Source organism: Homarus americanus, unplaced genomic scaffold, assembly GCF_018991925.1.
Source record: "Homarus americanus isolate GMGI-L3 unplaced genomic scaffold, GMGI_Hamer_2.0 scaffold48202, whole genome shotgun sequence".
In the NCBI taxonomy this organism is placed as follows: domain Eukaryota; kingdom Metazoa; phylum Arthropoda; class Malacostraca; order Decapoda; family Nephropidae; genus Homarus; species Homarus americanus.
Genome location: NW_024754487.1, coordinates 8,952 through 26,039, shown reverse-complemented (window position 1 = coordinate 26,039; position 17,088 = coordinate 8,952). Strand labels below are relative to the sequence as shown.

The 17,088-nt window shown below is 44.7% G+C and overlaps 1 protein-coding gene across 1 annotated transcript in view; it reads right to left on the bottom strand.

The window, feature by feature from the left end:
• The window catches only part of LOC121855810 (nephrin-like), a 38,121-nt gene extending 28,221 nt beyond the window's left edge, over positions 1-9,900 (bottom strand). Inside the window, exons 1-3 of the mRNA XM_042350924.1 lie at positions 9,737-9,900; positions 9,402-9,562; positions 4,255-4,387 (exon numbers count right to left, since the gene is read on the bottom strand). Coding sequence (XP_042206858.1) covers positions 4,255-4,387; positions 9,402-9,562; positions 9,737-9,900 — 458 coding nt within the window. The remainder of the gene's footprint in view (positions 1-4,254; positions 4,388-9,401; positions 9,563-9,736) is intronic.
• Between the last annotated feature and the right edge of the window lie 7,188 nt (positions 9,901-17,088).

Sequence of the window (17,088 nt, the reverse complement as noted above, 5' to 3'; positions counted from 1 at the left end):
GGACGACGTCACCCTACAACACAGTCGTCCACCAGGCTATCAGTGCATATTCGTGAGGCGGAAGCATAATGCCCAGAATTCATGGTCTCTTGTTCCTTTGTGTTCTTTGTCCAAGGGGGAGAACGGAGGAGGTGTGTAAGTTATGGTCACATTCCAAACGTCTCCAGGCCAAAATAAGAGGTGCAGTTAAGCCTCTGGATGGATACACAGGTAGAAAGGCTGAAGGCGACCCCGAAAATGTTATAGTGTGTAGCGCCCAGTGACACAGTGTTGAGTAAATGTGTTCCATCAACATAACGCTATTATACTCGTCTCTCTCTCTCTCTCTCTCTCTCTCTCTGTGTGTGTGTGTGTGTGTGTGTGTGTGTGTGTGTGTGTGTGTGTGTGTGTGTGTGTGTGTGTGTGTGTGTGTGTGTGTGTGTGTGTGTGAAGGCTTCCCACCTGCACCCCGTATAATCATCATCATCTACAGTTGTTAATGGGGTGACCTTATAAATACTTCTGTTATCTCCAGGAAGCGGTGTACTGTAGGTGTAAGCGAGTATATTTAGTGAGTTTCTGAGAAATTTCTTGTGGCCTGTTTCCTCGACATCACGTATTTCTTTAATCATATCCTTTCACGGTGTTTTACTGGAGTATGCAGGAAGTTTTTTAAGGTGTGGTGACCAAATGGTGGGCGCCTGAATACCCTCCGTCCACCCAGCTGTAAATGGGTACCTAATTTCACGGTTATGGAAGTTTAGGTATTTGGTCGATGGTGTTACGGCCATATTGCCTGCCTCCTTGTATACCGAAGGTTTAGTGGGGCTGTATGCTGTATCCACGCCGCCCTACACGACCTGTGGATTCCAATATCGAGGAATTCAATGATCGGTGTGTGTGTGTGTGTGTGTGTGTGTGTGTGTGTGTGTGTGTGTGTGTGTGTGTGTGTGTGTGTGTGTGATACTCTGGCAGTTTGATGTAGAAGTTTACTCTTTTTTGATGGAAGTTGTGTACATTACCAGCTGACGCCATACCTTCGTGTTCGACTGAGTGATGAAAATGTTGTTGTCGTCGTCTTTGTTATTGTTTAATTATGTTCATGTTAATGTTCGTGTTATTGATTACTCTCGTGTGTTAGTGTGTCGAGAAAACCAAACAGGGAAGTAGAGGTGACTGTAATAAAGGCCCAGAGAAGATGATACTTCACCTTCAGATGGCTATTATATTATTAATCTTCCATACGCCAGATAGTGAAGAACCTAACCTAACCTAACCTAACCTAACCTAACCTAACCTAATCTCAGGCAAATTTCCATTGTGCTCTAATCTTAAGAAAATTACAGCCCTTCAGTTTTAAGCAAATTGGGTGTTGGAAAAGCTGAACAAATGTTGCACTAAATTGCAAAAACATCGCTGAGAATATTGCCTATCTTCTTCACCTTATTGGTAATAATATGCAAAGTTTACCAGGTGGGTGTGGAGGACGATGCAGGTAAATCAATATTGTGATAACGGTGGTAATGATGAGGCTTTGTGTTGCCTCAAAGTTTTTGTTAACAAGTTGTTCGCTGTTAGGCTGCAAGGCCCGCTCGGTGCTTGCTAGTTGAAGCACCTAAATTTCACGCAGCAATAACACTTAATAAATGTGTCTTAAACTTGGTGATTAATAATATAGAAATAAAACGAGAGAGAGAGAGAGAGAGAGAGAGAGAGAGAGAGAGAGAGAGAGAGAGAGAGATAAAAGTGATTTATTTGATAAGTAAAATGTACAGAATCTCACCATGGCCTACTCCGCCTCTTCTTGCTCAGGGCGGCTCGGTTCAATCAATCAGTCAGTCGGTCATGGCAATATCAACGCGTAGGACTTAGTGGCCGTAATGTTTACCTAATACCTTAATGGCGAGGTTCTTAATGAAACACAACAGAAACTCCTCCGTTAATGAATACGTCTGTTTGTTAATGACCTATCTGGACGTTTTCCCTGACCAGTGAGGTGGGGGCAGCTTTGGTCAGGTGCTGTGTTGAGGAGCTGCTGTCAATGTGAGGCTTTATGTTTATGGTTATCTGGTGTATGTTTGAAGCTGTGTGTGAGGCTTCAGAGGGCAGTAACTAGGTGTCTGAAGCTAATGGTGTTGTGTGGCTTCAGAGGCAAAGTAACTATAGGGTGTCTGTGTATAATGGTGTGCTAAAAAGCAAGGCTTCAGAGGGCAGTAACTATTAGGTTGGTGGTGTGGGTGTTAAGAGGAGGTGGGTTATCGTGGTTAAGTTAGGTTAGGTTAGGGTGGCTTTATCTTCCGGTGATATCATTTACATGTCGGTAAGAATAGCATAATTGAGTTATAATGTTTTGGAGATACACAAAAAAATATATAAACTTTATTGATATACTAATGTAGTTTTTATTTTCACAGGTAATGTCTCTCTTAATGAGCTGACAGATGTTGTAAGAAACTCCGTATAATTAACCTTTGTTTTACCGCATAGGTATAAATAGAAGCTCAGGGTGACTTTTTAAATTATACTTTCTTTAGCAATCCAACAAACCGCTATTATATTTTTTGTTAGGCTTTTGGCTAAGTATAAATAAACAATGAAAACAAAAGAATATCTACGCGACGTTTTTTATTTCTGTCGGGAGTTACAGTCTGGTAGAAGGAGCTGCAGCTGATGTTATGACGAGGTGATGTTATGACGAGGTGATGTTATGACGGGGTGATGTTATGACGGGGTGATGTTATGACGGGGTGATGTTATGACGGGGTGATGTTATGACGAGGTGATGTTATGACGAGGTGATGTTATGACGAGGTGATGTTATGACGAGGTGATGTTATGACGGGGTGATGTTATGACGAGGTGATGTTATGACGGGGTGATGTTATGACGAGGTGATGTTATGACGAGGTGATGTTATGACGAGGTGATGTTACGTGAGGGAGGGAACGTGTAGCTGACTGTGAGTGCTAAGGTCTTTTACTGCATTCTTTTATGTCTCTATTAACTGACTCATTAGTACCACCTGGGAGACCGAGTTTTAAGGTGTGTGTGTGTGTGTGTGTGTGTGTGGTCCCAGGTTCGATCCTCAAGTCAAATTTATTTTCGTCAGTTTTCCTTGATTGGTGGAGTTTGAAATAGGGTTTATGGTTAGCCAGTGCAGTTAGCGAGTTGTCCGGTCGTCTTGGGTTATTCCTTGATATTGGGCCATACAAGTCCGGCATATCAGGGGTTTTAATGCAAACTTCCCTGAAACACGAGCGGTAACACACACACACACACACACACACACACACACACACACACACACACACACACACACACACACACACACACACTCACCACAGAAACATATACACGCGCGTAAGACGATCGACCTTCTTCATAATTCCTCCCCCACATCCTGTTGACAGACACACACACACACATACAACGAGCCTCTGTCCCACATATAACTGGCCCTCCACAGGTAAAAAAGGCATCCGTATCCTGTGAAATTATACATCATTCAGTGCCATCCATCAGTCAAACACACACCTCACAAAGCACACCTGCTGTGAGTTTCCACACCTTAAATTACGCCCCGAATTACCTGTACACACCTGTATTGACCCTGAAGTTTGACCTCTCATAAGTGATAGTTTTCTTGTTTCTGTTGATGATATAATGTTATGTATCTTTTACTGTTATTGATGTAATGTTATGTCTTGTTCTTATTGGTGTAATGTTATGTTTTGTTCTTATTGATGTAATGTTATGTCTTGTTCTTATTGGTGTAATTAATGTTTGAGGTATACACCGTTCCCTGACCAGGTATGTAAGGGAGAGGTGAATGACTTTAATGACAGTGAGGCACCAGGGTGTTAGGTGATTAATCGATAGTGTATACCTGTAATTAAGTGACAGGTATATTTCGTTTTACAATGATAAGGTGATAATGATCTGTTTGTGTGTGTGTGTGTGTGTGTGTGTGTGTGTGTGTGTGTGAGATAAGAGGTGAGTGTTTTACCTATACTTGACCGAGTTGCAAGCGGTATTATGCGTAAGTAGTGTCATAGACGATAAAGTGTGAGGAATGTAGATGGTGAATGATGATGTGTTGGACTAAAGTGGAGTTTATACAGTGGTCACGGTAAAGAATGATGGTGTAGAAGTAAGAGTAGTACTAATGGTTTACATACACGGGCAAAGGTCAAGGGCTAATTAATTATGTGTGGAGGTAAATAAACGAGAGGAAACGTATATACTGTACAGAGGTCAAAGGTCAAAGGCACTCACGTGTAGAATGGCCGGCGAGCACCGTCCTTATACCAGAGCACCAGGATGGGCGTGTCCCCTAGCTGGTTCTGTATGACTACGCACGGCAGCTGTGAGGGAGCTCCTGCCACGCCCGCTATGGTAGACACCGGCACTGAGGAGGAAAACATCATCAATTAACACGTGAACCATCTGTTTGGGAAGAGGATAAGTGGAAGGAGGGAGAGAGTGAGGGAGGGAGGGAGGGAGGGTGAGGTAGGGAGGAGAAGGGGGATTAGATATTAACTAACAACCGAAATATTCTAATTACTCTACAAATACGGATCCATACCATCGTTAAATAGAGATGATGTATATTGTAAACTGGAACTAAATGCGAAGAAAAATAAACTATTGAATGGTATCCGACTCCACGTAATAGAGAGACAGTAACCTTATATTGATACCTGTACTATAGATGGGGGCATGTTAGGATCTAAGAGGGATTTGAGAGCTACGTGTTGATATGGTAGAGTAGAGAGGAAACCGGGTGAGTAGACCACAGTCGGACCCACGCGTTTATTGATTAAGTGAATGCCACAAGGAGGTCTTCATTGCACCGCTAGGAACAATGCTGCACCTCTAGGAACAATGCTGCAATACTAGGAACAATGCTGCAATACTAGGAACAATGCTGCAATACTAGGGACAATGCTGCAATACTAGGAACAATGCTGCAATACTAGGGACAATGCTGCACCACTAGGAACAATGCTGCAATACTAAGAACAATGCTGCAACTCTAGGAACAATGCTGCAACTCTAGGAACAATGCTGCAACACTAGGAACAATGCTGCAATACTAAGAACATTGCTGCACCACTAGAAGCAATATCTTGATCAATTCACATATTCAATCATTATCAATCACTTTATGCATTAAATTCACGTGTCCGAGACCCTCCCCTCCCCACCCCATCACCTCACGTGCAGGGCTTAACACATCAAGGTGCTCAATATATCCACCTTTAACCATGGATAATATATACTATGTACCAGACATTTCTTAAGTTTATTAAAAGGTTTCTTGATGAACAAAAAAATAAGCAGGAATATGGCAATACTTAAGAGGAGGAGAATTACAAACTTGGTGCTTTAAAAATTGTTTAGTAATTAATGATTCGTTTATTATCCTCCCCCTCTCTCTTTTACTGCTGATATTCACTATGGATATGTTTGTTTTAATCGTGATGATGGGCGTGTTGGAAGAGTACCAACGGCGTGTAGAGTGGAGGGGGTGAGGGAGAATGAGGAAAGCAAGGGAGAGATGGGAGGAGTTAGGGGGAGGAGGGGAAGGATGGAGGTGGGATGATTGAGGAAGAGATGAGAAATGAAGGAAGGAAGGAAGGTAGGTGGGAGGGAAGAAGGGAAAAGATGGGGAGAAGGAAAGGAAGGAAAAATGACGGAATGAACGGATGAAAGGGGGAGGAAAAGAAGGAAGGGAAACCAAGAAGGGGAAGGAAGAAAGAGAGAAATTAAAGGTAAGGAAGTGAGAAAGGGGAAAGCATGAAGAGAAGGAAGGACGGATGGGGAGGAGAGGAAATGAAGAAAAAGATAATGGAGGAAGTGAAGAAGAAGAAGAGAGAGAGAGAGAGAGAGAGAGAGAGAGAGAGAGAGAGTCATAATTTCCTCCCCTCTCCATTTTTCCCTCCTCATGGGGTGAGGTAGGGAGAGAGACAGATCAAAGCTCTCTGACGGAAGTAAAATTGTATCCGAAAAATTACGACCCCTTCTGGACGACTAATTATACCATTAACCCCTTGTGGACGATTGACTTCAGCCTTTGAGAACGATGATTTAACCCTTTGAGGACGATGATTTAACCCTTTGAGGACGATGATTTAACTCTTTGATGGTTTAACCCTTTGAGGACGGCGACTTAATCCTTTGAGGACGATGTTTTAACCCTTTGAGGTCGATGACTTAACCCTTCGAGGACGATGACTTAACCCCTTGAGGAATAGTCGATCTCCCGTGTTCCAGGCTGGTCGAAAGTAAGATCAACTTGAGAATTAGTTTTGTTTAAAGGTGTAGAAACTGCCACAAGCATAACCACACTCAGTACACTCCAGGAAGACCGGACACTTACCCAACTGCACTGGCTATCCATTACCCCGGTATACGATCGACTAAAATACATACATACATACACACATTCATACATACATACACCAATTACTGCTGGGTATGGGTACACAAGGAGCAAATGGCGTACAAAAACCTGCTCATAGGTTCACTCTGTCCGGGGATCTAACTCAGGGTCATTTACTTGCGAGAGGAGTCTGCTAACCACTGCGCCACAGACCACCAAGGGAAGAATACACCATGTTTATAGGAGACGGCAGGAGATATCTCTATCTTATCTCCGTAATTGCCTATTTCCCCTTCCCCCCCTCCCACTCCCCCCTCCCCTCTCACTTCCCCATGCTCTAAGTGTCCCCCTCCCCTCCCCTGCCCTGCCTTGCCACCTCTCAACTTACCTCCCACGTATCCATTTGTGTTCCTATACACCGTGTTTAGTGGTGTCCTAGTTGGCCACCTACAGCATGGGGTTTCAATACCAGTTCAGTGCCATGAGGAGAAGAGAACCTGTTGTCTCTCTCTCTTTATCATGGTACAGTAAGTGCGATCTATAAAGGAAAAATATAGTTCTCGTTCATCTTATTATTTTGGGTGTTGGGGAGTACCTGGGTGAGTTAAATAAGGTGGTTTAAATCGTAAAGCCTCTCTTACTACTACTACTACTACTACTGCTACTACTGCTAATACTACTACCTACAGTACATGAGTGTTAGTATGTCATCTAGCCTACTCCCTACCTTTCTAATCTAACCACCACTGCCATTACCAGTACTTGATACCACCTGTGTGATTCAGCAGGTGGGCAGCACACACAACCACTAGCTTGAGACATCATCTTGGGCTATCAGTATCGATTATTGATTACGGGGATAAACAAACGAGTCAGGAACATTATGTGAGGTGATAATGATGACGAAGTGGCGTCCATAAGGGGTGAATTGGGGTAAGGGAAGGGGGGGCTCATGAGGAGGAGGTGGGGAAATGTCTCAAAGGAGGTTGATTGGCGGGAGGGGGTTGAAAGGGAAGGGGGTCTTATAAGGGAGGGGAAGGGGGTAGGGGATTCTCATTGACCCTGTTTCTTCACTCACCCAAGAGACAGATGTGACGGACAGGTATTATACAAGACGGCTCATTCATCATTGTTAGTTCTTGTGTATGACTGTACGAGTGTGTGAGTGGAGGGGGCAGTGTGTATTTCCAGGTGAGTTGATGTGTACGTGTGAGATGTGTGTGTATGTCGATGTGAGTTTGTGTCGATGTGAGTTTGTGTATGTACTTTCCATTATAGAGAATCCTAAAAGAGTCGTGTGTGTGTGTGTGTGTGTGTGTGTGTGTGTGTGTGTGTGTGTGTGTGTGTGTGTGTGTGTGTGTGTGTGTGTGTGTGTGTGTGTGTGTGTGTGTGTGTGTGTGTGTGTGTGTGTGTGTGTGTGTGTGTGTGTGTGTGTGTGTGTGTGTGTGTGTGTGTGTGTGTGTGTGTGTGTGTGTGTGTGTGTGTGTGTGTGTGTGTGTGTGTGTGTGTGTGTGTGTGTGTGTGTGTGTGTGTGTGTGTGTGTGTGTGTGTGTGTGTGTGTGTGTGTGTGTGTGTGTGTGTGTGTGTGTGTGTGTGTGTGTGTGTGTGTGTGTGTGTGTGTGTGTGTGTGTGTGTGTGTGTGTGTGTGTGTGTGTGTGTGTGTGTGTGTGTGTGTGTGTGTGTGTGTGTGTGTGTGTGTGTGTGTGTGTGTGTGTGTGTGTGTGTGTGTGTGTGTGTGTGTGTGTGTGTGTGTGTGTGTGTGTGTGTGTGTGTGTGTGTGTGTGTGTGTGTGTGTGTGTGTGTGTGTGAAGGTCGTTTGAGATATTGCACTGTTCGCGGACGCTGTACATCAGGTCGTGAAAGCATACCTCGATACATAAGGTAGTAGTGCACTTGACCGCCGCCACAAAGGAATGTATTACACACACAAGATATTATTGAGGGATATGAAAGGTGACATTAGTTTTAAGTGTGTGTGTGTGTGTGTTTGTGTGTGTGTGTGAGCCAACCAAGTGGACTAGCTGTTGAAATAATCTGGATGTGGTTTTCTCGACGAGTCAGATCCTGTAAACTGTCCCTGTTGTGTTATCACTAAAACATCCACTAATATTCTTTATTTTATTTAATCTCGGGATAAATTTTATGTTGTCAGAATATCCACAATAAACAATTGGATAAGATGGATAATACAGGAGATATATGTAATAATAATAATAATATAAAAAAATAAATAAGAGATTGAGATTAATTTTATAACCATTTCATATACGACAGAAATTTTATATATATGTACCACTGATATGCGGCAAACTAGTATTTCATTACAGTGTGTGGAGCCGCCCGCCCACCCCAGTGTTAAGTCCAAAGAGATTTGATTAAAATTTTCCACCAAACTTGAATGCCCGTGACTCACACACACGGTACGTTGTATTCAGACCGCAATATACCCGCTGTATGAGAAGATAACCAACTTGTTCCTGTTTCACTATAAATACACACACACACACACACACACACACACACACACACACACACACACACAAATAAATCATACAGTTTCCTCGAGCTGTTTTCTGTCGTACAAGGGAAGGAAAGCAAAATTTTCATGTAGGCTTATGGTTGGAAATTTGTGAGCGAGGATATGTGAGGTTAAAGCAGAGAGGCCGCCCGCCCGCCCTCACACCACATCCAAGTGAGTGTCGGAGTGTTGCTCTCAGTGGCCGTTCATGCCTCTATGAAGACCTGTGTGGACATTCAAGTCTTTAAAGTGGGTTTCGTTGGACAAACCGAACTCTAGAGAACCACCCAGGATCTGTGAGGGCCCTTAGTGGCTTTGGGAGGACCCTTGCTAGCTCTGGAATGGCCCTTAGTGGCTCTGGGAGGGCCCTTACTGGCTCTGGGAGGGTCCTTAGTGGCTCTGGGAGGGCCCTTAGTGGCTCTGGGAGGACCCTTACTAGCTCTGGGAAGACCCTTAGTGACTCTGGGAATATTCCCCACGGTTTGGAGGGCTCCTTAGTGGCTCTGGGAGGGCCCTTACTGGCTCTGGGAGGGTCTTTAGTGGCTCTGGGAGGGCCCTTAGTGGCTCTGGGAGGACCCTTACTAGCTCTGGGAAGACCCTTAGTGACTCTGGGAAGACCCTTAATGGCTCTGGGAGGGCCCTTAGTGGCTCTGGGAGGACCCTTAGTACCCTTAAGGACTCTACAATGGTTATTAGTGATCATTCAGGTTTTACGTTGGTCTTCAGTGACACCCAGGGATTATTGTCTCCCTCAGAGCCCCAAAAGCTCTGTAACGGCCTTTATTGGCTACCTAGGGTTCTACCTCAACCTCGGTGCTTACCCCGAGCTCTAAGACGACCCACAATGGTCGTACATGGCTTTACGACAGTTCTCGAAACCACCCAGGGTTCTGCGGCGACCTTCAGGGTTTAATGCCTCCTCAGTGGCCATCCAGGGCTCTTGTACAGCACCCAATCTTGATTGTACGACGGCCATAAGTGGCCATCCGTTGGGCTTATGTTGAGTTTCAATGGCCATTTGGGGTTCTGAGGTGGCCCTCCGTGGTCATTTGCGGGTCTAGGGCAGTCTATTGTCTTACACTCTCTTGCCCTCTCTCTCTCCGCCTCTCCCACACCTCCACACGCTTCCATTATCAAAGACCATTTCCTTCTCAGAAACTGAAAATTGCATCCTGAATCATTTCATGATTAGTTGGCACCACATTTTTGTACTACCCGCGCCAGGTCCGTTTGATAAAGTCCCCCGTAAAATTTCTTGGTAAAGTGGGCGTGAAAAAGGTCTCGAGGCAGGAAGTTGGAAACGACGTGAAATCTAAAAATGCTGATTTTTGCCAACTCAAGCAAATTCTGAACAGCTCTTGCACGTTCCGGTCAGATGCAGTAGGTGTAAATAGGGTCACAGTCGACGTGTTTAAGTTGTTGTAATATGAGGGGGAGGAGAAGACCATGAGTGGAGTTGTCTGTGTCTGAGTCTTAGTGGAAAGTATAAATGGTTGATCTTCTTAACAGCTTTTGAAATTTGACATCATCTGAGGTCTGTCGCTGATGTGTTTAATGGACGCTCTTGTACTGGCCCATATATTTTTGAGTTGCCGTAAGAGATTTTTTTTACACAAACGTTTATGATAAGATTGTGTTGTAAACCTCTGGCTGGGATAGTGTATGGACGACCCCACACGAGACATCCTGCCATGATCACAAAACGTTGCCAGGGGTAGAAATTACTTAACCTTTGTAGCGTAAATTAGTGCTGATGAATGTGTGTGTGTGTGTGTGTGTGTGTGTGTTTTGTTTATTTTTTTTTAAGCCAAGGTCACGGGGTCGATAGTGTTGTCGGGAGAGGGCGTGGTTGTAATCACTGCTATCGTCCTGGAAACTGGAAATAATCACGCGAATCTTGATGTTCCAGGATTAAGTTAGGTTTAGTTACTTCCTCTTGATTCATACGTAAACAAGAGCTAAATTTAGATACTTTCTCGTAGTATGAACAAAAACAAGAGAAAATACGTTTTATTTCCTCTGTCCATGTGTCTGTACCGTATGTCTCTCCTGGCTATAAGTTACTAAACGTTAACACCATGAAGGTTTAACATAAATAATTCACACTAACTCTTCGCTAACAAGATAATGGAGCTTTGGATTAAACTAGTTAGGCTTTTGTCCACCAGGTTTTTAACTTTTAAATACATTTTTTTATTGGTCGTATTTGGCTTTTGTTTTGATGTAACTTAGATTAGTTATATTTCTAGATTTAAAAAGAAAACATAATGCAGAATATATGTTACTAACGTCTGTGTGTAATAATAATAATAATAATAATAATAATAATAATAATAATAATAATAAAAACGTTTATCTATGATTGTAACTTAGTTTCTCATACGGTTGATAATAATTACCTTATGTAAATATAATTGTGTAATATAAACTATGACATTGGCTTAACTACAACGATATTTTTCCTCCTTTAGGATACAATTACAAGAGTGATTAATATTTTTTTTTCGACAACATTAAACAAAAACAAATGTAGAATTAGTCTTTCTTATATAAAATACTTAATATTATTAAATTTTTTTTTTGGGGGGGGGAGGAGGTAAAAATGTTATTCCCCTCAGGTAGGAATATTGCATCTCATCCCGTGTGAATTTGCAGGTAAGGGGGCACAGGTAGGCACTCACCTTTAGTCAGGAGTGGCACTGTACACTCTACTGACCGTTCTGACACGTGTCTGTTGTATAAATACTGTACTCAATACTCAAAGGGGGAGGGGGGGGATGTATTGGCATTGGATTATTACCCTGCTTCTTATATCTCTCTCTCTCTATCTCTCTTCTCTCTCTTTTTATATTTCTCTTTCTCTAACTGTAGTTTTCTGTTTGTCTCTTATCTCCTTTATTCTTTATCTTTCATTTTTTTTCATATGGGTTATATGTCAGAAACACAACACGTATTATCTTTAAACCTGACAACACGTATATAAATATTGTACACATTACACGTATCAAACAACCACACAAAATACAGTTATATATACATATCTTTGACACACACACACACACACCACACACACACACACACACACACACACACACACGTATTCGACATAAACAAAAAACACGTATTCGACACACACACACACACACACACACACACACAACACCCAAAACACACACACACTCCTATTCCACACACAAACACACACATTCGACACACAAAACACGTGTTTCGACATACACACAAAACCTACAAATCTTATTCGACTCAAAAAACACCAAAAAACTACACACTCACACAAAAACACACTCAACACACAAAACACACTCAACACACACAAAAACACTCATTCAACACACAAAGCGAGCGCCATCAGAGGCAGAGAGCAACTTATCGTTCGTCTGGCGCTGCTGAGTGTTCGTGCTGGCGCTGGTCCTTGTGGCTCCGGGGTCGAAGAATACAGAAATCTAATCATAACCAGAAAATACCAACTCGAGGCCCTACATCTTCGGCTCTAAATTGAAATGCTGATGTGGTAATTCCTCTCTGATTATTCCTTCTACTGTGGTGATTGTGGTGGTGGTGGAGTGGAGTGGTGGGGTGGTGATGGTGGAGGTGATGTTGGTGGTGGAGTGGGAAGTGGTGGAGGTGGAGTGGTGGTGGTGGGGTGGTTGTGATGGTGGTGATGGTGGTGGTGGTGGAGTGGGGGGGGTGGAGTGGTGGTTGTGGGGTGGTTGTGATGGTGCAGGGTGATGTTGGTGGTGGAGTGGGGGGGTGAGAGGTGATGGTGGTGGAGTGGTGGTGGTGGGGTGGTTGTGATGGTGGAGGTGATGGTGGTGGTGGTGGTGGGTGGGGGAAGTGGTGGTTGTGATGGTGGGGGTGGTGGTTGTGGTGGAGTGGGTTGTGGTGTGATAGTGGGGCTTTGGTGATGATATTGTGATTGTGGGGTGGTGTTGATGATGATGGTGGCGGGTTGTGATGGTGTTGTGAATGTGGTGGTGATGGTGTGATTGTGGTGGTGGTATGGTAGTGTGTTTGCGGCGATATCTATAATTAAATTGTACTGTTGGCAAGGTGTGTGTGTGTGTGTGTGTGTGTGTGTGTGTGTGTGTGTGTGTGTGTGTGTGTGTGTGTGTGTGTGTGTGTGTGTGTGTGTGTGTGTGTGTGGTGCGTGTGTGTGTGTGTGTGTGTGTGTGTGTGTGTGTGTGTGTGTGTGTGTGTGTGTGTGTGTGCGTCGTGTGTGTGTGTGTGTGTGTGTGTGTGTGTGTGTGTGCGTGTGTGTGTGTGAACTACAGAAGGAGGAGACTTAATAAGCTTTTAAAGTGCAGAGAAGACCAGATATATTTTTCTCTTCTCAATTGCCATCGTGTCACCAACTCGCCCACCTCCTACCACCACAACTACCACAACCACCACATCACTACCACCACCCACACTACCACCACCTCATCACCACCACCCACGCCCACCACCACCATCGTCCACCAGCAGCAGCAGCAGATGGAGCCCTCAGTAGGTATCCAATATTCCATAAAGCAAGGAGTAATATTTAGCACTGAGGACATAGACTGGTTCCTGGGCATATATTATACTGGGGAACCTGCCTGGCTGTACCAACAATATGCATATAAATATATCCATAGAGATGGATACACGCATTGTATCTGATATTGGTTTCTTTATACAATTCTTACGTTATGGAAATTATAAGGGAAGTTTTCTTGTCTTTTTTAACATTTGTCTCTCTCTCTCTCTCTCTCTCTCGTTTATGTTATGGCAGCCGTATATATATATTTTTTCTTGGATCACCTTTTAAAATATACCGTGTGTGTGTGTGTGTGTGTGTGTGTGTGTGTTGTGTGTGTGTGTGTGTGTGTGTGTGTGTGTGTGTGTGTGTGTGTTCTAGTGAGCCTGTTTTATACTATTGTCTTTTCTAAATCCCTTGCTCTGTTCTTCCTCCCTCCACTTCCCTCCAATCTTTTCTCCCCTCCCTTCCCCCTTCCTTTCCCCTCCTCTCTCCCTCCCTTCCTTTCCCTCCTCTTCTCTCCTCCCTTCCACCCTCCTTCTTCTCCCCACTCCCATCTTTTCCTCCCTCCTCCTCTCCCACTTCTTTTCTCCTCCCCTCACCCCCTTCCCCTCCTCTTCTCTCCCCCCTTCCCTTTTCCTCCTCCTTCTCTCCTTCCCCCCCCTTCTCTCCTTCCCTTCCTCAATCTCCTCCCCTCCTCCTTCTCCTCTCCACTTCCCTTTCCCCTCCTCCTTCTCTCCCTCCACTTTCCTTTTTCCCTCCTTCTTCTCTCCCTCCACTTCACATTCTTTTCCCTCTCCCATCCATTCCAATTTTTCCCTCCTCAAAACCACCTCCTGTCTCTGTCTCTTTCCTTCTCCTCCTCTCCTCATCTCTCACTTCAATGGTTTCTACTCCCCTCCTTGAGTATGTTGCGTCACTGGTGGAGGGGGGATCAGTGGGAAGAAGACGAAGTGGAAAAAGGGTAGGGAATAGAGAGAGGAGAGAGGAGGAAGGAGATTAAGGTGGTTGCGTGGCCCTTATGCCATGGCTCGGGGAAGGTACGCGGTAGATGACCCTTCCCTCACCCTCCTCCTCCCCTCCCCCCTCCTCCCCCCTCACCCCTTCCCCTCTCGTCTCCCCCCTCTTTCACCCCCTCACCCCCCTCTCCCCACCCCTTGCTGAAGTTTTAGTGACGTCAGTAGCTCATATTTTTAATTATTGTTCACTGTTTCAATTTAGTTGTTCACTAGTTGAGGATACTTGTTCATACACGTTGTTTTTTGTTCGTTTTTTTAAGTCGTTTGTTCATAATTTTTTTTTAGAGTTTTGACAATTTCTAGATTACAATTATTCTTGCATTTGGTTTACTATATTTTTTTATCATTGAAAGTTGATCATCATTGAAGTTGTTATTTACCTTCTTGAAAGAAATCCCTCAACATACACAGAAGCTCATCGTTAGGCACCACTTGATGTGGTTAATTAATACTGACCTCAGGAGGTCTCGCCCACCCAGGGACCAGGTAAACTCGCCACTGCCAAGTTAAACACGTCACACTCCCTGCTAGGCCTCCATCTCCATGCCTCCATCCCTCTCTACTTTCTTCCATGTCTCCCCCTCTCCCTGCCTACTGAATACCTCCCTCCTTCTTTAATCCTCCCTCCCTTATCTTAGTCATCTTTCTCCTCACATTTTCCTATCCTCCCTCCCTCCTCTCCCTCCTCCTCCCCTCCTCCTCCTCCTCTCATTATTGTGTCTTCCTTTCTAGCTATTCTTGTCGCGCCCTCTGCACTCCTCCCCCTCTGCCACCGCCCTCTGCCACCCCACCCGATACCGTCTCGACCACCCCTCACCCCCGACCTGGTATGGGTCAGCCAAATTCCCCCTCTCTCTCTCTCTCCCTTTCCCTGCCTCCTGATTCACTCCTCCCTCACCCCACTTTCTCCCTGACCTACTCATTATCACCTACTCACCCCCACCAATTATCTCCCCAGCTCACTTTCCCCCCACCCACTTTCCTGACCTACTCACCCTCACCTAATTTCTCCCTGACCTCCTCCCTCACCACTTCTCTCCCTAGCTCACTTCCCCCTCACGCCTTTCCCGACTCCTCCTCCCTCCCCCACTCTATCCCTGAATCGTCCTCCCCCTCTCTCTCCCTAACCCTCTCCTCCCTACTCTCTGTCTCCTAGCCTCTCCCTTACTGATATTAACTACTTCACACACACACACACACACACATTGTAAATAACAGGTCGTTAAACAGAGAGAGAGATTGAGTGATCACTGTCATTTAGCGATGATTTTTAAAGTGAAATCTGAATTGTTGGTGACAATTTATGTCCGACAGAAACTGGCGGCGACGGATGATAAAATAAATTCTTTCAGTAGATTAAGTAAATTCATTCAAGTTTCGGTATTTGAAATTTGATTAATATCTGGTCAAAACTCTTCAGAAATAATGACAAAACTCACACTTATCATCATCACTCACTCTTAACACACTAGCCTAGACAACACTCCTCCCCATATTCCAGCCTGAACAACACTCACACTTATCATCACTCACCCTACACTAGCCTAGACAACACTCACACTTATCATCACTCACCCACATAACACTTAAGCCTAGACAACACTCACAGTATGTTAAGTCAATATTTAACACTACATGCAGTTAAGTACATAATTATGAAAAAAGGTTTGTGTTTAGTCAGTGTTAAGAGTTATCTATAAGGGAGAGGGAGGGAGGAGGGAGGATGAGTGTGAGGGAGATGAGGGGAAGAGTGAGGGGAGAAAGGAGGCAAGCAGGCAAGCAGGCGATATGTGTCTCCTCCAACACCTTAACTTGATTACTCTACTCACACCCTCCAATCTCTTCTCCTCATCGCCTCTCACTCTCTCACTCCTTCACACTTTCTCTTCTTCCCTTCCTCTCCCTCCTCCCTTTTCTCCCACTCCACCTCCTCCTTAGCTGGCTCCATTGTTATTTTATCTTTCTCTCCATATTTTCCTTTCTACATCTCTTTAGCTGTTTCCCCCCCCTCTCTCTCTCTCTCTCTCTCTCTCTCTCTCTCCTCTCTCTCTCTCTCTCTCTCTCTCTCTCTCTCCTCTCTCATGGAACAAGAGCACAGTACACGACCATTCACCCACCACCCAGTGCATGACCCCAACTTAGCAATGTGTGGAGAGTCGACAAATGATTATTCTCCGGGTTACTTTTCAGGGAGAGACAAACCTCTTCAGAAAATTTCCTAGAAGTGGCTAGCGTGAAGAAGTTCGGGTTAAAACCTCCAACTGCTGAAAGTTCCCCCACCTGACACTATGTGTTGTTTCGTAAGCAAACTTTGATTACCTGTATTGACATCATTGACCCATTGTATGCATATACCAGTACCCACCTTCCCCGCCTCCTAAGCCCTCCTGCACTCATACTGTCACACACACAACCCCTCCTGCACTCATACTGTCACACACAAGCCCTCCTGCACTCATACTGTCACACACAACCCACCTCCCCTGCACTCATGCTGCCACACACAACCCTCCTGCACTCATACTGCCCAACCTCCTTGCACCTCCTGCCATGCCCACACACACCTCCTGCACTCATACTGCCACAGCCCTCCCACTTACTGCCACACACAACCCCTCCTGCCTCCTGCACACACAGCCCCTCCTGCACTCATGCTGTCACACAA